This window comes from Aptenodytes forsteri, unplaced genomic scaffold (genome assembly GCF_000699145.1).
Source record: "Aptenodytes forsteri isolate BGI_AS27 unplaced genomic scaffold, ASM69914v1 Scaffold146, whole genome shotgun sequence".
NCBI classification, from domain to species: Eukaryota; Metazoa; Chordata; class Aves; order Sphenisciformes; family Spheniscidae; genus Aptenodytes; species Aptenodytes forsteri.
In genome coordinates this window covers 6,439,750-6,459,526 of record NW_008795128.1, presented here as the reverse complement: position 1 = coordinate 6,459,526, position 19,777 = coordinate 6,439,750, and the positions used below count along the sequence as shown (strand labels likewise).

Here is a 19,777-nt window from a genome sequence, read left to right as displayed (position 1 = left end):
GCTACAGTCTGAAGCCTTTGAAGATTGTTTGATTGTTTTGTATCATGTCACTGAAGATAGTTCAAAGAGGCTGGTTTTAACAATGTACTTTAGTGTCTCAGAGAGAAGAGTACTCCAAAATAGTGTGCAAAACAAAATATTCCCAGGAAATGCCTCTTAGAGACACCTAGCCATCATGTTACCAAGAAAGGACATATGGATTTAAAAATTATGTCCAGGAAGCTGTCATGGGAGGGGCTGAGTGAAAAAAAAATGATGTTGAAAGGTCAGTATGAATGTGCTGTAATCTTTTCCTGGCAGGATGCCAAAAAGAAGATAGAGAAAATTGAGAAAGTTCTTCAGGAATCCGAGACAGGCCATGATTTGCGCTCCAGCCGCGATCTACTCAAGCAGCACAGACAGCTGGAAAATGAGACACGTGAGCTGGCAGACAAAATGAACTCTATTGTATCTCATGCAAGGAAAATGGCCACCAATCACTTTGACTCCCAGAGGATTCTGGATGAAACACAGAAATATCTGAAAAGGTGAGGTGTCACTCTTTTTTTTCCACCTCTTGTGACAAATAGCATTTTTTGTTCTACCGTCTAGAAAACGTCTTTTGGTTGATTAGGTTTAAGCCATATTCAGGAATGATTTCTCCTTCCAGTTGTACCACAACTGTGCTTTGACCTGCACCTACACAGCTGCCTGTTGACCCACCTCAACCTTTATTACTGGACCTTGCTCCTTGCCTGACGCACTCGTCCTCCAGTCCTTTGCTTATCCATAGGTCATCCACTGCTTTCTAAGAGATGCAGTGATCCAGCATTCAATACTGACTAGTTCCTTAAGACATGACAGGACAAGCCTAGGACTTCAGAATTGTAAATCACTTCTCCTCTGCTTACGTTCAGTGTTATCGTATCAGTCTACTTGCCAAAAGTAGCCTTCTGGAGAAGGGATTCTTGTATGTGCAGCCAGCACTAACCATTGAAATTTAATTGCAAAGAAGTGTCCAGTGTTTTCTAATCTTCACAGTAGTATCATAGCCTAATTCCCTTGGCAGAATCAGGATAAAGCTTTGTTTTAACATATATTTAATGGATGACCCCTAGGTTTGAGTCTTTGCAAGCACCTCTTGATGAGAGGCGTAAATTGCTGGAAGCTGCAGTGGATCTCTATGAGTTCTACCATTATCACAACATGGAACTGAACTGGATTAATGAGCGATTGCCTATTGCCCATTCCACCAAGTGTGGGAAGTCCTTGGATGTGGCTCAAAGCCTGTTGCAAAAACACAAGGTAACTCATTTAATCAAGTGTATTATAGCATGTTGGCACACTGCATTTCACCTCAGCCTGCAAACCAGCACCTGCACAGTTCTCCTTTACATTCAGGAAGGCCGTTGCAAGCAAAATGTATTGCCACACTTTCAATGAGTACATTCATTGTAGTACATTTAGCACTAGCCCAGCTAAAATGGTTCCAGTGGATTGAGACAAATCAGCAATGTGGTGACGATTTTCAAAGCAAACATGAAATTTTTGTGGGAACTGCAAAATCTGTCATATTTTGCAGTATTATTATTCTGAGAAATTTTGTATCTCTTCCCATTAAAAGTGGATAAAAAGCTAGTGTACCTCACACTAAATAGAAAAAACAAGGTTTTTGCTTTATGGGTTGATCTGGGTTGAATATTTTGACTGTTATATGCTCATCCTATTTTAGTTCTATGCTTACTGCTTCATTATACATGCAGTCTTGAGGTATGTGCATGCTAGATTCTCTAGGAGAGCATATAGCAGCCATTTAATATTTATTTTAGTTCTGTACTGCTTGTGAAATGGTTTGAACGAGCCACAGTCAATATATTTATAAAGACAAGTCAACAATGATTTCTGGAGAGTTTCATTCTTTGTGGCAGTTCCTCACAGCCAGAGGGGCACCTCAGAGCTGCCCTGCACCACAGGCAACACTGGATTTTGCAGCACCTGGATTGCAAGTTCCATGAGAAAGGTTTTAAGACCAGTGGGGAGGCTTTATGGAGCAGGAGTCTAATGATTTTCATGGTACTGTTGACAATGTCTCTCTTCCCATCATCCTCCAGCCCATTCATCTTCTGGGATATTTTATTTTCCTATCAGCAGTTCAAGACTCTCTTCTGAATCCCCCAGCTTTGTGTCTCATACCTTGTCCTGCTCCATCTCCCAAACCTCCCTGGCTGCTGGGCGGGGGAAGGGGCAGGTGCATGGTAAGGAGAAGGGGTAGAACCAGGCTAGAGCACCAGGCTGAGGACTTCGGTGAGTAATGCTGAGGGTGTAGGGAAGTTAAGGGATGTCTGCTGCCGCCTTACAGACTCTTATTTCCTCCCTCAATGGCAGCACCAAGAGCAGAGCATTATACAAGCGGGGCTGGGACCAGTGGCTGAGGCTGCAGCTGTTGTAGAAACAGACAGTCCTTGTGTCACTGGCTATACTCTGCCCACCATCACCAGCTGCCAGTTTTGCTTAGGACTAGGAGCACATAGAATTTCTTTGTCCTCACATACCTTTCCTTTATTCCTATTTTTTCTTTTATCTCACTCCCAGGAACTGCAGGCAGAAGTGAATGCCCACAAACAGCAAGTCCAGCGGGTCCTGGATAAAGGCAAGACAATGGTTGTAGGCCAGCACCCATCAGCTCAGAAAATAAGTGAGAAATGTCAGGAGCTTGTGACTGCCTGGCAGGGCTTGGAGAAGGCCTGTGAAGAAAGGATGAAGCAGCTGCAGCACTCAGTTGGCTTCCAGGAGGTACAAATTACAGCAAAGTGCTTACACAGTAGCTTCTTCAGATGAACAAGAGGACTAAAGTTTTAAAGTGAATAACAAAACAGCTTTGCTGGGACTGGTATTCACTTCAGTTGCTTGAGGCCAGACTCGTGGGAATGGAGAGCTGGGTTGCATAGCTGAATGCAGCCCCCAGTCTAGAGCTGCTGCTCTAGAGGTTTGCCTTGGGCTCTGTACCCGTCCCTTACGGTTGTGTGTAGAACACTCATTTCTCCTAGTAGTAGCTCCTTTCTCAGAATCTTTATACAGCCTCAGGCTTTGACTTAAGTACTGCAATGGATCCTGAACTGGCCCTTCATACTGGAGAATTATGACAAGGAAATCAGAAAAGAAAGGATTTCTTGTGTCATCCAATCTTTGCCTGTTCCAGGCAACAATGTTCCAGGCAACAAAATAATACTGAGAAACTGGTAACACTCTTTCACTCTCAGAGCAAGTTAGGACTTTTGGCCCTATTATTTTCAACAGGATACTGGACCTTTATGTTTAGCCTGTTTAAAAAAAAAAATTGCATGCAAATATTTATCTTGATAATCCAAATTTTCTATAATCAGTGGGTCATGCAGGACTGCAGTTAGTCAGATAACACATGCAGTTTTGTAGACATAAACAGCATTTGCACAGAGTTCACAGGCTCACCTAAAATATGTTCCCTAGGGAATTTCGTCATCTGGCTCTTATTTCCTCCATCTATAAAAAGAACTGTCCATACTATAGCCTTTATGAAGCCTGATTTTTATAGGTGATTTGAACTTCCAAGGAAGGGGAAGGAGAAATATCACACTGATATTATACAGTTAGCCCCTGCCCTTAGTGAATAAGGTAAAGGAAGAGTCAAGGATAGTGATGTGAAGAAAGAAAAGTGAGACAACTTGAAACTTACTGCCAGAGCTTTGATGCCTGGAGAAGACCTTAGTTATCCTGCACTGAAGCCTTCCATCTGTGGCCCCCTTCATCTTCATATGATTTGACAGAACAACAGTGTGGAACAGTAGTTCTTGGGATTAAATGTTCTTTATTTGTTATTTAATAAAACGTCACAGTAAATCTTACAGTGTGCCCTTCCTTTAGAATTTATTAGGTAAAAAAAATGACATGAGTATTTTGAAAGTTGAGGTAGAAACTAATTTGCTTTCTCTTTAACTGATAGTTTTTAATGAATACTTCAGACCTGGAGGCTTGGATAGCAGAAAAACATCCACTTGTGACAAGCAAGGACTATGGTAAGGATGAAGATGGAACACTGAAACTCATCAAGAAACATAAGGTATATCTCTGTTTAAATTCTGTACGCTGGCCTGATCTTCTGGTCTGTCTATGGTTGTAAAATTGTCTATCTCATTGGTACTTAAGTGTCCAGCCATCTACAAGATATTTCACATTGTTGTATGTCTACATGTGAATGGGCTGATAAAAGAGATAAATGCAGCTTACTAATATGGTTGGGAAAAAAGTAGTTTGGGGAAAAAGGAGAATGGTGAATATTCTCATCTTATTCTTCTGAGGCCAAAACTGAGTATGATCTGATATCTGCTTTTCAGTCTCAACAGATGCATGCAGAAGCCTTATTTTTTTTTTCCTAGAATCGAAGATACAGCTAGAGTATTATTCCAGGAATACTTTACTCTGCCTAATAATGCATCAGGAATTTCTAATTATCTTTATTCACCTAATTTGTTTGAATTTATGTACACTTTTTTTTCCAAAAAATGTTGCTAGAAAATGATTTAAAATTGATCAAGTCTTGGAAACGTCACATGCTTCCAGAAAGTTTTTCTCCTTTTTTAATGTCTCGTTGACTACACCATAGGCTGGTGCAAAAGTTCAAACAGTGGATATCTTGGACAACTGGCTCTCAATCCACTCTTTTCTCTGCCAGGCACTGGAGCATGAGATTGCCATTTACCAAAATTTGATGAAGGAACTGAGTGAAAGTGCCCAAACTCTTCCTCTTGTGGGCTCCATCCAGTATGTCGAGGTTGATGCACCAAAGGAACAAGTTCATTCAAGACTCCAGGAGTTGCAGGAACTAGCAGCAGCAAGGTATAAACTAGAACTGCCCCTTGGATCCTAGGTTTGATTCAAAGCCCACTGAAGTCAATAAAGGATATCTCCAGTTACCTCACTGGAATTTAGATCATATCCATTATCTCCTCTTTTTTCAATTGTATTTAGGAAATTGCTTGTTTCTATTAGAATTCTGTGCACCTATGAGCTTTTCATTATTGCTAAGCAAGAACTCTACATTTTATTCAGGGGGTTTTGCTACATATTAAGGGTTTGAAGCCCCCAAATTTCCTCTTTAACCTTCATCGTCCTCCTGTAAAGTGACTTGAGATGCTGGATTCTGACTTGCCTTTGTGGTATTTGGAATCTGCTATCAAAAGGAAAAAAATGTTTTTAAAAAGTTTTCTTAATGTTGCTTGAAAATTACTTAATTCATTACATAGCAGAAGGGAGACAATTACAGTTACACTTATCTTTATGCCCAGTGGCTGTGCTAGTATAGGAAGAGTTTTATTCTTGAATGAGTCATTTACTTTTCATTTAACTTCCTTTCTGTTATTGTTACAGTAAGATGTTGACAACAGGACAGTTTGTTTGTACACAGGGTTTTTAAACACTTCTGGTTTCTTGTCAGGAAGGAACAAATGTCTGAACAGTTTAGGTTTTTCCTCCACAAAAATCTCACTCAGAAAAGGAATGGGGCTCTGCAAGTAGAGTAACAAATAAATGAGTCTGAATACTAGAATAATTAAGCCTAGAGGAAATGCTGGTATTTTACCTTTTGTTTTTATTCTTGTTTACAATTTAAAAAGTAAAAGCATCAATAGAAAATCCTGTGAATGAAAAGTTCAGAACAAGAAATACTCAATCTAGAAATATCGAAACACTTGTGTGTGTTGAACACAGAAATGTTTTGTGTTCATTCATGCTTAATGTTAACCTGGGTCTCATGGTGCCTTATTGGTGCTCTGGTTTGTACCTCTGATCTGCATTCTCCTTGGCAGGCTGGACTCTCTCAGCAGGCTACATCTCTTGTGATGAGCATTTGTGATTCAAACAGGGAAGCCAGGTTCATCTTCCCTGAAATATTTGCAAAACGGCCAGGCAGTGTTAGCAGATGGAAAATTGGTATTTTGTTTACTGTGGAAGGCTTGTAACATGTCAGGCTGTATTATAAGGTACTCTAGACGATCACAAATATGCAGCAGGTTGCAGCGATTTTGCTGAACAGCCAATATGAACAGAATTGCATAAAGTGGCTTTCATAGCACTTGTCTTCCTGGTGCACCATCCTCAGTTAGAAAAATTTCATTCTCATTTTCCTAAGTACTATAATTATGTTTAGAAAGACAGATGAGGACAGAGCTGGAAAAAAATTAAGGGTATTCTCATGGGAAGGAAAAAAACAAAAACAAAAACAAAAACGTTCATTCTCATTTTCCTAAGTACTATAATTATGTTTAGAAAGACAGATGAGGACAGAGCTGGAAAAAAATTAAGGGTATTCTCATGGGAAGGAAAAAAACAAAAACAAAAACAAAAACGACAAAAAAAAACCAAAAAAAAAAACCAGGGAGAGAGCTCAGCTAGGCACAGTGCTTTTCTGGGAAGCTCAGCCAATGAGTCTGACCTGACTGACAGCTGTCATCCTACAAACGTAATTTCCAATCTTGAGCAATAAAGTCAGCTCTTTCATTAAAGAGAATGAGTCTTGATGGTGAGAGGTTTTGGGGATTAATAGGAAGAAAGTTATTGATTGCCCTCTTCTTATATTCCCTTGGTCTAATTGTATTTTCTTTTCTCCTTCCCCCAACAGAGGGAAGAAGCTGGATGAGACTCTTGTCTTGCATGAGTTTCTACGAGAATATGAAGATCTGCAAGACTGGATCACTCAGCAGAAACAAACAGCCAGCTCTGAAGACTATGGAAATGATTATGAACATGTCTTGGTGAGTTTTTGAGTAACAGATCGAAAATCAACCAAACTGTATGTAGCAAGACTGTGAAAAGATTCTAAGGTTGTCCTTGAAAACTTGTAAGACAGAGTAAGAAATAAGTATAAATAACTGGGAGATGGGAAGAGAAAAGGGTGAAGGGCGAGTGGGAAGGATTGACTTGTCATGACAGGCAGGCAGCATTGCCTAATACTTGCATCCTGTTACCACAGGGGCTGAGCTGCGTGAAACAACTGCATGCTAAAATATCTATGCCTTCAGAGAGCAACTCCTTTCTATTTTTAATAACCAGATATTTCAGTGTGGTGTCCATTAAGGATTTTTCTCGTCACAAATGCTGATATACAGACAACTACAGCTATACCTTTTCACATGGCACAGAAACTAATCTAACATCAGCCCGTTCAAAATCAATAGCCATTCAGAATCCTCATTTTTATAATTTATTTCAAAATATCTTGAGGCCTAAATCTTAAAATTGGACTACATTATTCAGTTATAGTACTGAATACATATTTACATTCATGAAGTGAAAACATATCATTTAATAATTGAAATTCATTGTACATTGAATGTTTGTTTCTATCCCGGTAATAACGTTTCTGCCTCCCATCTGCATCACAAACCTCATGTTTTGCTAATAGTCTGGAGCTCCTCATGGTCTTTGGAGGTAAAATCCGGTCATTCTCTGCAGTTTCTCCATCTCCAAATATGATCAGCTTATTATGTATCTTTTGGCTGTGCTCTGATAACTGAGCAGGTATGTTCGGGAAAAGGGAGCCCTCAAAATGCCTTTTTGTTATTGTTGTTTTTCCTTCAAAAGCAACTTTGTGCCAAATATGACACATTCCGACACCAGTTGGAAGCAGCTGGGAAAAGAGTTGTGGCTTGCCAGCAGCTGGCAGACAACTTGCTGAACTGTGGGCATTCTGAGTCCCGGGAAATTCGGCAGAAGCAGAAAGAGCTAAGGTAGGAGACTTGTGTTAGCTTTATAATGCTTTGTCCTTCCAATTCACTCTCGAGGAGGAGGAAGCGAGAAGGAATTAGAAAAGGATAAGGCATGTCCTCCCAATTCTTTAACTGCAAAATACGCGGTTTGCTCACTGATACAGAGCTCCTGCCATGTCTCATTTAAAAATAGACTACTATAATGCAGACATTATCTGCTTGCTGATTTGACTTCTTGTAAATTGCATCAGAGGTGCTTTACAAGTACGGGATGAGTGAACTTCCTTTGCCCTTTGAAACAGGATCACCTAACTGAAAGGCTAGGAGTTTAGTTGCTTCTTTATTGCTTCTGATTTTCAAGTTTGAATCCCATGACTGCTCTGCAGAACAATGTTAAGTTGTTCTGAGATTCTTATGTCTGGCATCGGTCCAAACTGGCCCAAAAGAGAAGCATGAAGGAATAGTAGGGTCTGACTCAGTCCTCCAAGTCCTGCATATAAAACCTGAAAAGCATATCGGAGAGGGGCACCCTTATATAGGACCATCTATTTAAGTGCCTGGAGCAGACAGGAGGACATGGACAGAGTAGGGTGAAACATGCTGCCCCTCAGAGTATCACTCCAACAGAATTTAATGGCAGGAGTGAGAAACAAAGTAAGAGGACGTCTTGTTTTCATTCTTTCTTCAGGCTGTTAATTTCCTTTACTCCTAGTTTGAATGTTTTACATGGTTCTTTTCCCCATTCTCCCTTGTAGGAACTCCTGGGAGGAGCTATTGGAAATTACCAGATTACAAGGTGGGCGGCTGAGAGATGCTGAGGCAATTCACAAGTGTTACCAAGATCTGACAGATGCTCTGGCACATATTGAGGTAAAAAATAATGGGAAAGTCTCGTATAATGAGAACTTCATTTCAGCTTAATTTGTGGAGTATTTGTATGATTCTCAGTGTGTTTACTGCTGACTTCTAAAAAAATCTCAGTAAGAAACCTGTGTGATTACTCAGTGTTAAAAAAAAAAAAATCCTGGGTAATCCTTAGACGCCTGACTGGTCACCTTATGAGAACCATTGGTGAAACTAGGTGCAGCTAGAGTTGCTGATCTGTGGGATAAGCTGAGAAGACGAGGGCTTGAATTAAGTTGTCTCACTGTGCAATGCGTATAGTAATGTTGTTTGCAGTCATCAGGCCTGACTAAGAATCTGTTTACTGCCCCACTGTGGTGGTTCTTTGTACACCATTGTAGCTTTATGTGCTGAAGAAAGAACTGTCTTGTGAAAAAGGCATTTGTCTGGATTCTAGTGACCATTAGCCTGGAAGGTTGTCAGGCAATCATGTGACCTGATGAAAAAAGCTGGGCCAAAAATCTTTTCCTCTCATTTCAGTGCCCAGTAGTGGCAATAATTTCAAACAGTCCCAGTGTGAAAACTGGGGGGAGAAGTACCAATGAAAATCTTCAGGCTTCTGTTTTATCTGAGCATACTGAAGAATTTCATGGAGAAACCACATCCTTGCTGTAATGAGAGGTGTGGTTTCCCTAACGCAGATGTGTACAGGAGGCAGCGATCCAACAGAGCTTCCACTGTTTGCAAGGCAACAGGGCTTTGTTAGGTTACACGTGGTAGATTTTCTACTTGCTTGTGCTGGCAGAGGCTACCTTATTCAACTATGTTATTCCTGTTTTCTTTCCCTGTTGTGAATGGAAAATCAAACGTCATAATATCTCACTGTATACCAGCTGAGGTTTTCATAACCTGGTGCATATTTAACTTCAATTATGAAGTAGTTAATTCTGTGGCAGTGACAAGTGGTAGTTCAGAGACCAGCTGTTGGTTTATCTCCATGCCGAGTTTGGCCCAGGCAACCAATAAACACTTCTTACATTGCATCTTGTTAATAAGCTTCACTACTAAGTGGGAGAGCAATTCAGTCATCTAGCCCATCCCTTCCTGTGTACCCTGGTCAGATGTCTACCAGGGAAAGCCATTTCTCATAGGAACACTGTACTAGAAGATCTTGCTTAAATCACCAACTCCAGTGCCATCACATCATAGGCAACTACAACATGCACCTCCTTCTACAGCGCCTCACCAAGATGTGTTGTTGGTACCCCCAAACCACCCTGTGAATTTGTTACAGAAATGCACTTCTCCAATGGTTAGGAATGTTGTTCTAATTTTCACCTAAATTGACCTGGAGCAAGTTTCTAATCATTTTATTCTAGCAACAGTGTTGTCCTCCAGCTGAAATGCTTTTTCTTTTTGCTTGCTGTGTTCCCAATGCATGTCTATGTAGCAACTAAATCCCCTCAGAACCTTTGTTGAGCTAAATAAATGTTTGTCTCTTTCTATGTGATGGTTTCTCAGTTTCTCTCATCTTTACAGGAATCTTTCTTTGCATATATGCCATTTTTAACTCATCTTTCCTAAGCATGTGTAACTAAACTTTTATCTAAAGGTGGTTCACAGATAGACCACCTGTATCCCAAAAAATGGCCTGAAACTGTTGGTTGTTAACGCTACTTCAAGAATTCACTGTATGTCACTGCAGTAGCTATTCAAGGTTGATTCCCAACTCAAAGCCTGTAAGACATTCTCCTGTATTGTCTGATCAAGGAAAGACTTGAACCTTCATCTCTCACAGTCCAGTTGGGTAGCTTAATCACTAAGATACTTACAAGTGTGTTACAAGTGTCTGTACTAGGACAGATTTTTCCAGCTTCCTTTTACCTATCATAGTTGAGTAACGCAGGATGTCCTTAACTGTGCAGTATGAGTTGCACTACACAAAATGATTAAGGTAGGCTTGTAGTGTGTTTTGCTTGGAAGTAGAAAGTAACAAAGCTTTCTCTGATTTCTTCCTTCTAGGAGAAGTCCAAAAGTATTCCAGATGATGTTGCTAAGGACATGAGAGGTGTGCAAACCCAGCTCCGGAACCATGTGGCCCTGGAGCACGAACTCTCTGGGAATGAGCAGCAGGTAATGAAAGCCATTTGTGGTCTTTAATGTGTAGCCAAAATTCAAGTTTCCAAGACAGTCATAGTAATAATTTAGTATTGTGAATGAAATTATTACAGGCTCTCTGTGAAAGTCTGGAAATCTCTAAGGATCTTCCTTAGTCGTCTGCTTTTTTAATATGTTCAAGGTTTGATGGCAATGATAAAGTAGGTCATTTAAAACCTTACAAATAAGGGACATATTATAATGAGCACTGACTATTGAAGTGATTCACAGGGGTATTTCTGATCACTGTTTGAAATGTATGATTATGCCAGGCTTTATGATGTGTTTACCGCCTTCTTCAAAGTGTTCCAGGTGATTACAAGGAAAAATCCAGAATCTGTTCTAAGTGCAGAGAAACTGAATATTCATTGAACACAAAATGCATTGATTAACTATAGAGAATTATAGAAGGAAGGATGGGGCAGCAGTCTGGAATTTTCAAGAAGTTTGGAGGGGTAGGAATTGGACTGTGAGAAAGAAGGATGGGGCTCATTATACAAACTTGTGAAAAGTTTCAGCTGATGAGAACAGCTGTTGTTTAGAAAGCTTCCTTGTATATAGGAGATTTGCTTAGCTTCAGCTAGACCAATAAAACTAGTATGAGTTTTCTTTTCATCCCTTTGTTTAATAAATGTAATGGTATAGTTGACACAGCATGTGTTATATTGAGATTGCTGAAGTAGTTATCCCAGTATCACTTATCAGTGGCCTTGTATCTTGGCCTTGTGGCAGATAACACTAGAATTGATCCCACCAGCTGCTTGTTACTTTTAAAGGTGAAAAAGCATGAGGTATGCATGAAGAGAATGTAGTCACAGTTAATATATATGGTCACTGGGAAAACAAGGTATGGTTAGCTATTATTTGCATTACTCATGTAATAAATGGTATATGCCTGTAATATGGTAATATATGTAATTGTATATAATGTAATATGGTATATAAGCCTGCCTATTTGAAAAAACACCGTTGTGATGAGCCTTAACAAACACTGGATGTCACTGTTACTCCGTAGAACTGAAATTAGGGAAACCTGTTTAGTATGAGAAAAGTTAGGTCAGAAAATGTTGCTTGAATTGTAGTTTTATGTACAATTAACATAGCTGTTATCATAACTTTTCTGATATTAGCTAGATCTCTATGACTTTCTCTTTCCTACCCCCTTCTTTCATCCCTGTGTATAGCTGCAGGAGCTGATCCACTCTGCAGATCACGTGCTGACCCATTGCTCAAAGAAGCAGGTGGAAGATCTGAAAGCAAAGCAGCAGGCAATAGTGACCAGCTGGAAGGCCCTGAAGTCTAAAGTGGAACTGCGCAAGAAACTTCTGGAACAAGCATACAAGCTTTACCAGTTTCAGGCACATGTAAGCACTTCTGCCTTCTGTCCATTGGTACACAGGGGAAAGCTGCCTTCAATGTGTGTGAATCATAAGTGTACTTCCAAGCTGCAAAGGTTGATGTAAAAGGCTGCAGGTGTTGTGTTAGTAATCAAGTATTTAAGTGCTTGTAGCTATTTAGAAAGGTGTTAGAGGATAAGGATCTTTTACCTTCTAGGAAGGGAAGCTTGTATCCAGCTGTGTATGGGATAGTTGATAGTTGTCAGAAACGGTCATCGGTTCGCAGGAGGAGCAGTAGTCTTTTCAAACACTGGAATTCCCACTGAGTAAGAGTGATAAAAATAGATGTTAGACTCCCATTTATAATGGCTAAAAGATTGTTCTCTCTCTCTCAGGGCATGCAATAACCCTCAGTTAACTTACTTCATGGAATGTGTCAAATACAACTCACTGGTCTCTGCAGTAATCTCTCAAATTGCTTAAACACAGTGACATGCATAATATCATCATCTGCAATGCACAGTAGTTTTCTCTCCAAAGAACTCAGTAGGTCACTGAGCTATGATTTGCCACAGAATACTCTGCAAATGTCAGTAGTCTCAGTGAACGCACTTGAGCTACACCACTGCAAATTAGTAGATTATTGCTGCAAGTACTGCATTAGCAGGTACTAAAACAGCAAGGGTGCCCCCCTCTTATCATGAAGGAAGTTGCTAATGTAGATTTCTAGAATACCTTTACATTCTTTGTATTCTTGAACTGTTCCAGGTGTAACTTCAGCGTCAATGAAAGATACCTCTGGTAGTTCACATTCTGTTTCCATGTTTGCTGGGAAGCAGAGAATTACGAGGGTATGCTTACCTGGAAAAAACCTTCCCATAAGTTTGTCTTAAGGTTGTGAGCTGGGATCAAGACCACAATAGAGTGTTCATGATGCTTTTGTGTTAGCATGAGAGGCTTCTGCATGTTAGGATAATCCACTTTAAGTCTCTTAAAAGTGTTCAAACCAACATTACCAGTCATATTTCATCCAAAAATATATTGTACAGTTACAGATAAAGGATGTTTATGGCTCTTCGGTTTTTTGAGGGTTTGGTTGGTTTGTTTTTTAACTGTTAAGAATCCATTATCTTGTGCAGAACTGTTGATGGGGAAATAAAATTAATTAGAATTTGACTTAAGCCACTTAGAGTGGCTCTACTGATGTAGGTGAAAGGTTCATTTGTCCTCTGTCTTTCTGAGAGTGACCTAGGGATGATAGTAAGAACAAGGCAAACTTCTTCTAGTATGTATTCTTCTAACATACATTAGATTCTGGAAGTGTTCAGGCTGGGGGGATCTTCATCAGGAGATGGATCTTGATGGATCCATCCATCCATTTATCCATTAAAACGTAGTCACTCAGAGTTCACTTTGTTATTGATTTGTTTCATAACTTATGTCATAAATTTAGTTATTGACTTCACATAGAAAATGTCCTGTTGGTAGGGGTGCTTCTTTTTATTGCTGGAACCATACAAAATACCTTTGGTTTGAATTTTGTCTGAAATCTGTGATGCATCCTTTGATCTGAATGGCAAATCTATAACCCATTTCTCACTCTGTCAGTGTGCCCTTTAATCTGCATAGGTAAATTTACAAGCAATGAACACCTTAAAAATATATAAATCTCTCAGTACTTAACAGAGGGCTACGCAGTCATTAAGGTGCTTTCCTAACATCGTAAAACAAAATGAAAAAGCCAGGTGACTGTATTCTCAGTGACATGCCTAGATGGGATTATGCCTTAGGCATCTCCCTGTCTCTTTGATGTCAGTCTGCTGGCAAGAAGTATTCCTGATCCTCTCAATTTTCACCTCCTTTCCTGACAATAATTCCTGAAGAAGTGAAGAGCTGGTTCCACAAATTCAGTAAGCTCATCTTTCTGCCCAGACGGGACAAGGCAGGGTTATACAGCCATGTCTAACAAACGTAAGAATCTCAGTAGCTCTGGGGTTCTTCTGCTTTGCTGCAGAACATTCCCCAAATTGCTGAGTGCAAAGAGGCAACTTTACTCCTTTCCTCTTTCAGCTGTGCCAAGAGGTCCACAAACTTAATGTTAGTCACAGCTGTTCAGTGTACTTTTTACATTAGTATTATTCATATGCAGTCCATGGGGCTTTTTCATTATGAAGTTGTACACAGATTAAGAAGTGAGACAAAAACAAATCAGCCTTTCCATGAAATGAGAATTCTGCACAATCATCTAGTATATCTCCTTGCATCCCATCAAGTATGATTTTAGTCTGATTAAATAGCAGAGCTGGCCCTAACTGACAACACACAGTAACAGCAGAGGGCTCCAAATCTTCCAAGAAACTCTGTCAAGGAAGAGGAATTTAGACATAGACTCAAAGTATTTCTGAATGGTTTGAGGTTCTTGTTCTGAAGTTTGTGCTAGGATCTGCATGGTCTCAGTCAGGCTCTGCTTAAGAGTTTCCTGCAGACTGATGCCTAGTCTATCCTTAAATGTTGCTGGAAGTGGCAGTCCAATAACCTCTTATTGGCTCTTGACTTATTCCATTGCATTAAATATCCCGAGATTTATGGATTTTTTGCTAATGCTTAGCTTAAAATCTCAGGGGGTCTTAGACATTTGCAGTGCCAAGTGCAATGTCAGTGTCTACAGTGACATCCAGCTGTGTGTGAATTAGTTCTGCAAATCAAAATGACGCCAACACGTGTGCACTACGTGGGCCCCTTTAAAAGGACCACAGTCCTTTTGAAGAGTCATTTAGTAGCTGTGTTCACTGGCTTTAAGAAAAGAGTATCTTGGCTTTAAAGCCTAAACTCTTAGCACCCCAAATTGGCCATTTTAAACTTTGTGGTGCTTTTCTGAAAATATTTTTTCCTGGCAGAAAAGCCAGCAACCATTCACAAGAGAAAATGTTTAGTTCTCTGCAGTAAAAGAGCATTTTTCTTCAGCACTTACTATACATAACAGTCTTTTAAAACACACTTAAAAACTAAAAGACCATTTACTACCTCAGAATTGAATCAACTAATCCAAACACAATTAAACTGTAACAAAACTTAATTAATCATCCTATATAATCCCCAGTACAGTCCCTTGCAGTCCTATTTTTTACCAACTGACACATAAGAGCACAACACCTATTACAGATTCAAATGAGATGCCTAAAGTAAGTGGACTGGTGAAGGTGCAGAATCAAGTGTAGAGCAAGACACACAGAAAATGTCAAATTATTTTTACTTGCACAAGTTTCTTCAGTCACAATCAGAAAATAACTGAGATTTGTGTTTAAGAATTTTCTTGCTCCTAATTGCCTCAGCTAAATGCTTCAGACATTTTAAGATATTGTAAGTATGTTTATCGGTTCATCAGATTTTGAAAGTAAACTAGCATTACATCCTTGTTCCTTCCAGAATTGTGTTTCTGTGCCAATCTCAGTCATATAGTTCCACAAACCAGGAGCTGAATCTGCATACCTGATATGCTTAAGCATTTTTTTCTGACCTGTGATTTGCCTTTTTTCCAACTCCATTAGAGTGAGCTCATCTGTTTTTCACCTGAAAATTCTCATTCTCGTTTTAGAATATGTGTACAACTTAAGTTTCAAATAAACTTGTATTAGCCAAAGCTAAGTCACAGAAAAATAGGGTGATATTGTTTTATCCTCTGTGAAGGATAAAACACCAGAAAACACTTAAGGAATGATGGACTAAAGGGCAATAAATGTTATCATGTTGTCATTGATGTCATATGACACATCACAATCAGAAAAAAATTCTGAGATTTGTTTAAGAATTTTCTTGCTCCTAATTGCCTCAGCTAAATGCTTCAGACATTTTAAGATATTGTAAGTATGTTTATCGGTTCATCAGATTTTGAAAGTAAACTAGCATTACATCCTTGTTCCTTCCAGAATTGTGTTTCTGTGCCAATCTCAGTCATATAGTTCCACAAACCAGGAGCTGAATCTGCATACCTGATATGCTTAAGCATTTTTTTCTGACCTGTGATTTGCCTTTTTTCCAACTCCATTAGAGTGAGCTCATCTGTTTTTCACCTGAAAATTCTCATTCTCGTTTTAGAATATGTGTACAACTTAAGTTTCAAATAAACTTGTATTAGCCAAAGCTAAGTCACAGAAAAATAGGGTGATATTGTTTTATCCTCTGTGAAGGATAAAACACCAGAAAACACTTAAGGAATGATGGACTAAAGGGCAATAAATGTTATCATGTTGTCATTGATGTCATATGACACAGTTTGATTATGATTGTGCTATTACAAAACATGTATGATTTAACACAGTATGTAGAAATTCCTGCAGTCATGTTATCCACCCTTATTAAAATTCATAGAAGTACTCTAAGCCCTAATTAAATATTTTCTTTCTCATCTGTGATTTTATTACCTGCTATTCGCTTAGAGTTGAACAGTCAGCCTATGATTTTCCTGTCTGATAACCCAAGCTTGAGCTCTAACTTCAGCTTTCACATTTTCTTGGGTTCCAGGTGTGGGACTATTTCTCATGGACAGCAGAAATAATAAGGGAAATGAGAGCCAAGGAGACTATTCGGGACATATCTACTAGCAGCCTGAGACTTACCCAGCATCAACAGCTACTGGCAGAGATTGAAGCACGAGAAGAGAAGTATAATCATGTTGTACAGCTAGGACAGTCACTCTTGCAAGATGAGGAAATAGGATCAAAAGAGGTAATTGAAACTCATTTGAGTTCGGTCACACACATTCAGCTACTCAACACCAGTGTAACTATCATTCTATATCGTATCGCGCTGTAAGCATACAAATGTGTGTGTACACTCACACATATCCATATGCATGACCTACATTTGCTTCAGTGTGTTACCTAGCTTGGGCACAAAAACATCTGTTCCATTTCCTACCTCAGCAGTAGATGAGTGCTAGCATCTCCCGAGCGCCCACTGCAGCAAAGCTGGGCTTATTCGAGAAGTTCACTATGTTCTGAGCAATGGAGATAATTCTACCCACTTCTCAAACTGGGTTTTCAGGCAAATACTATGCTTCACATTACAGTACTATATCCATACCAGACCAGGCTGGACAAAAAACTGTCAACCAAAGAATGAAATCACTCCAACATATGAGAGAGTTTAAAGATTAATTTAAACATTTTCTATAGTAATGAATTATGCTGGTATATTTAACTCCCCGGAAATGAAAGGTGGAAATCAAAATGTCAGTTTACTCAAGACAAAGAGCTTCTAAGATTCTCACAGCATTATTTCTTTTCCAGTACCTACTAGTTTACTTCTCCCCTGACAATTACCGTGTCTCTTTAATATCTTCAGAAAACTGCAGAGTTCATGCAAATTACTCTCTCATCTGACCAAGCTATTTCCTGAAAATTTATTGAATATTACAATGTATTACTATAGTAACTAGAAATCTTCCTGAATGTAAAGTCCTTTGTCTGTAGAAAAATGTAGAAAAAAATCATTTATAGAAGGCCTGTGGATATACAGAGTTTGGAAGCTGAAATTACATGAAGTCTAACATTGAGGCATGCATTCACTGATTAGGAGAATATGCTATGTTGACAACTTATTTAAGTATCTGTGCTATCCCAATTTGAAGTGCTATAATTGCACCGTTATGACTAAAGATAAGGGAGAATTAGGATTTGATTCTAGAAGGTGAAACACCTGAGAAACAGTTACCTACCTTTGCTCTTGGCTTGGACTGCTATATATGCTGTAAGAAGTGCTCCTCCGTTCCTGAAATGAGGCACCTCTGATTATCTCTCTGCCCAAATATAAGTGCTAGAAATGGTTTTACCTTTTTCTGTTTGATAATTTTGTTGCAATTTAAGGGGCTTATCCACCACTCCACTTAATCTTTTCTCCTCCCACCTTACCCTGGTCCATGGGGTGTAAAGACCAACATGAGTTGGACACTTTTAAGATTCAGCTGGACAGGGTGCTGGGCCATCTTGTCTAGACCATGCTTTTGCCAAAAAAGGTTGGACCAGATGATCCTTGAGGTCGCTTCCAACCTGGTATTCTATGATTCTATGATGAGTTTTTCATTGGAAATTGTGTTCAGATTCAGCAGAAGCTACAGGCTCTGTTGGAAGAGAAGGAAAATGTATACAATGAATGGAAACAGAAGAAGGAGTGGCTGGAGAAAATACATCAAGAACAAATGTTCTACAAGGATTGGGATCACTTGGACAAGCTCCTGAATTCACAGGAGGTACGTGAATTAGAAATAAGCAGTTAAACTCTTCAAGCATTTGAACTCTTCCAAACTAAAAGGGGCACTACTGTTCACCTACAACTTAAAATCCTTGGTCTGTGTATAGACAGTACACTCTTTTTATTGTTATTATTTGCATTGTGGTATCACTTGGAGACTGTAGCAGTGCACAAGACCCCCCCTTTCTTATGGGCCTTAGGTGCGGAACCAGAAACAAAAAGATGATCCTTGCCTGAAAGATAATTCATTGCAAAGAAACATAAGAGCTAACAGATGAGAATCACAACAGAAGAGGGAGACAACGGTCCAGTATTAGTCAGCTTTACAAACAGATCGCAGCATACCAACTGCTTAACCACTGGCAAATTGTTTTGTAGGCTTCAGAGACAAAGGAAATTGTAAAGAGGGTTTGAAGGTAGGACCGGGAGATTACTTTGCAAGTGTTGCTGGAAACCTCACCCTAGGCTGAGGGTTAGTGCTGGGGAAATGCAACTAGTGGAAAATGAATGTTGGCAGTGTGAGTTAATCCAGGAAAAGGAATTGACTTCTCAGTTCTGCAAGGGACTGTATAGCAGTGTGGAGAGCAACTATGAAAGAATTTGATTGTAAGGAATATTAGTTTCTGTTTAATGCAGTAGAGAAAGATGAGCTAGTGAAAAAAGGCCTCATGAAAAGAGAGGGCTGATGTAGTTAATGCAAAGAGACGGAAGGATGTTCTTATTATCATCATTTTGCAGCTCTTGAAATAGATTTTTTTCACCAATATTAAATTATATTTTGTCTTTCTTGTTCTTCCTGGATTCATGGAACTATTTACAAAGGTTCCAGCTTGAGGCCTGACATGTGCTGTTACAAAACTTAGTGCAGAATTCAGAAGTCTTTTCCAGTCACTCTGTGCAAATTCATGGATTGATAGATTGTTGTAACTGTGCTGAGACTTGGCATGCAAACCACATCAATGGGTTGAACGTTGCCAAACAGAAGGGTTGAAGCAAAGCTGAAGGAGGTTGTACCTATGGATCATTTCTTATTAAGGAAAAATAATTCTTAATTCTCCAAGACCACTAGCAGCATAATATAATGGCTCTCGGTTTGTGCCAAGATCTGTCGTCCACCAGTGCTTTGCCACTGGCGTGAAATCTTTTGGAAAACTGATCCTGAACTGTGCCATGCAGTGATACTTAACCCTTTGGGACACATGGGCTTGAAGCCTTCTGCTACTCATTCCTTGAAGGAAATGCATATCTTCATAATTCCTTACAATTGTCACCCTTGGCAAGTATGGCCTGCATACTGAGTTTGTGCCAAAACATGAAACCAAGTGAGTTTCACCTAGGTTCAGGTTTCTGGAGTAAAATATTACATAGTTCTGCCCATTAAAAATTTTTATTTGTTGCTTAATTAGCAAACGCACAATTTGCATTATATCTATCTCAAGTCCCTACCCAGCAGTGATACATCATTGCTAAGCT

The 19,777-nt window shown here is 39.4% G+C and overlaps 1 protein-coding gene across 1 annotated transcript in view; it reads left to right on the top strand.

The window, feature by feature from the left end:
• SPTBN5 (spectrin beta, non-erythrocytic 5) overlaps positions 1–19,777 on the top strand; it is an 87,510-nt gene that overhangs the window by 15,173 nt on the left and 52,560 nt on the right. The window contains exons 16-27 of the mRNA XM_019471587.1: positions 301–527; positions 1,098–1,284; positions 2,572–2,772; positions 3,959–4,075; positions 4,688–4,851; positions 6,632–6,764; positions 7,594–7,739; positions 8,474–8,588; positions 10,584–10,694; positions 11,903–12,082; positions 16,577–16,780; positions 18,153–18,302. Of these exons, the coding sequence (XP_019327132.1) occupies positions 301–527; positions 1,098–1,284; positions 2,572–2,772; positions 3,959–4,075; positions 4,688–4,851; positions 6,632–6,764; positions 7,594–7,739; positions 8,474–8,588; positions 10,584–10,694; positions 11,903–12,082; positions 16,577–16,780; positions 18,153–18,302 (1,935 nt within the window). The remainder of the gene's footprint in view (positions 1–300; positions 528–1,097; positions 1,285–2,571; positions 2,773–3,958; positions 4,076–4,687; positions 4,852–6,631; positions 6,765–7,593; positions 7,740–8,473; positions 8,589–10,583; positions 10,695–11,902; positions 12,083–16,576; positions 16,781–18,152; positions 18,303–19,777) is intronic.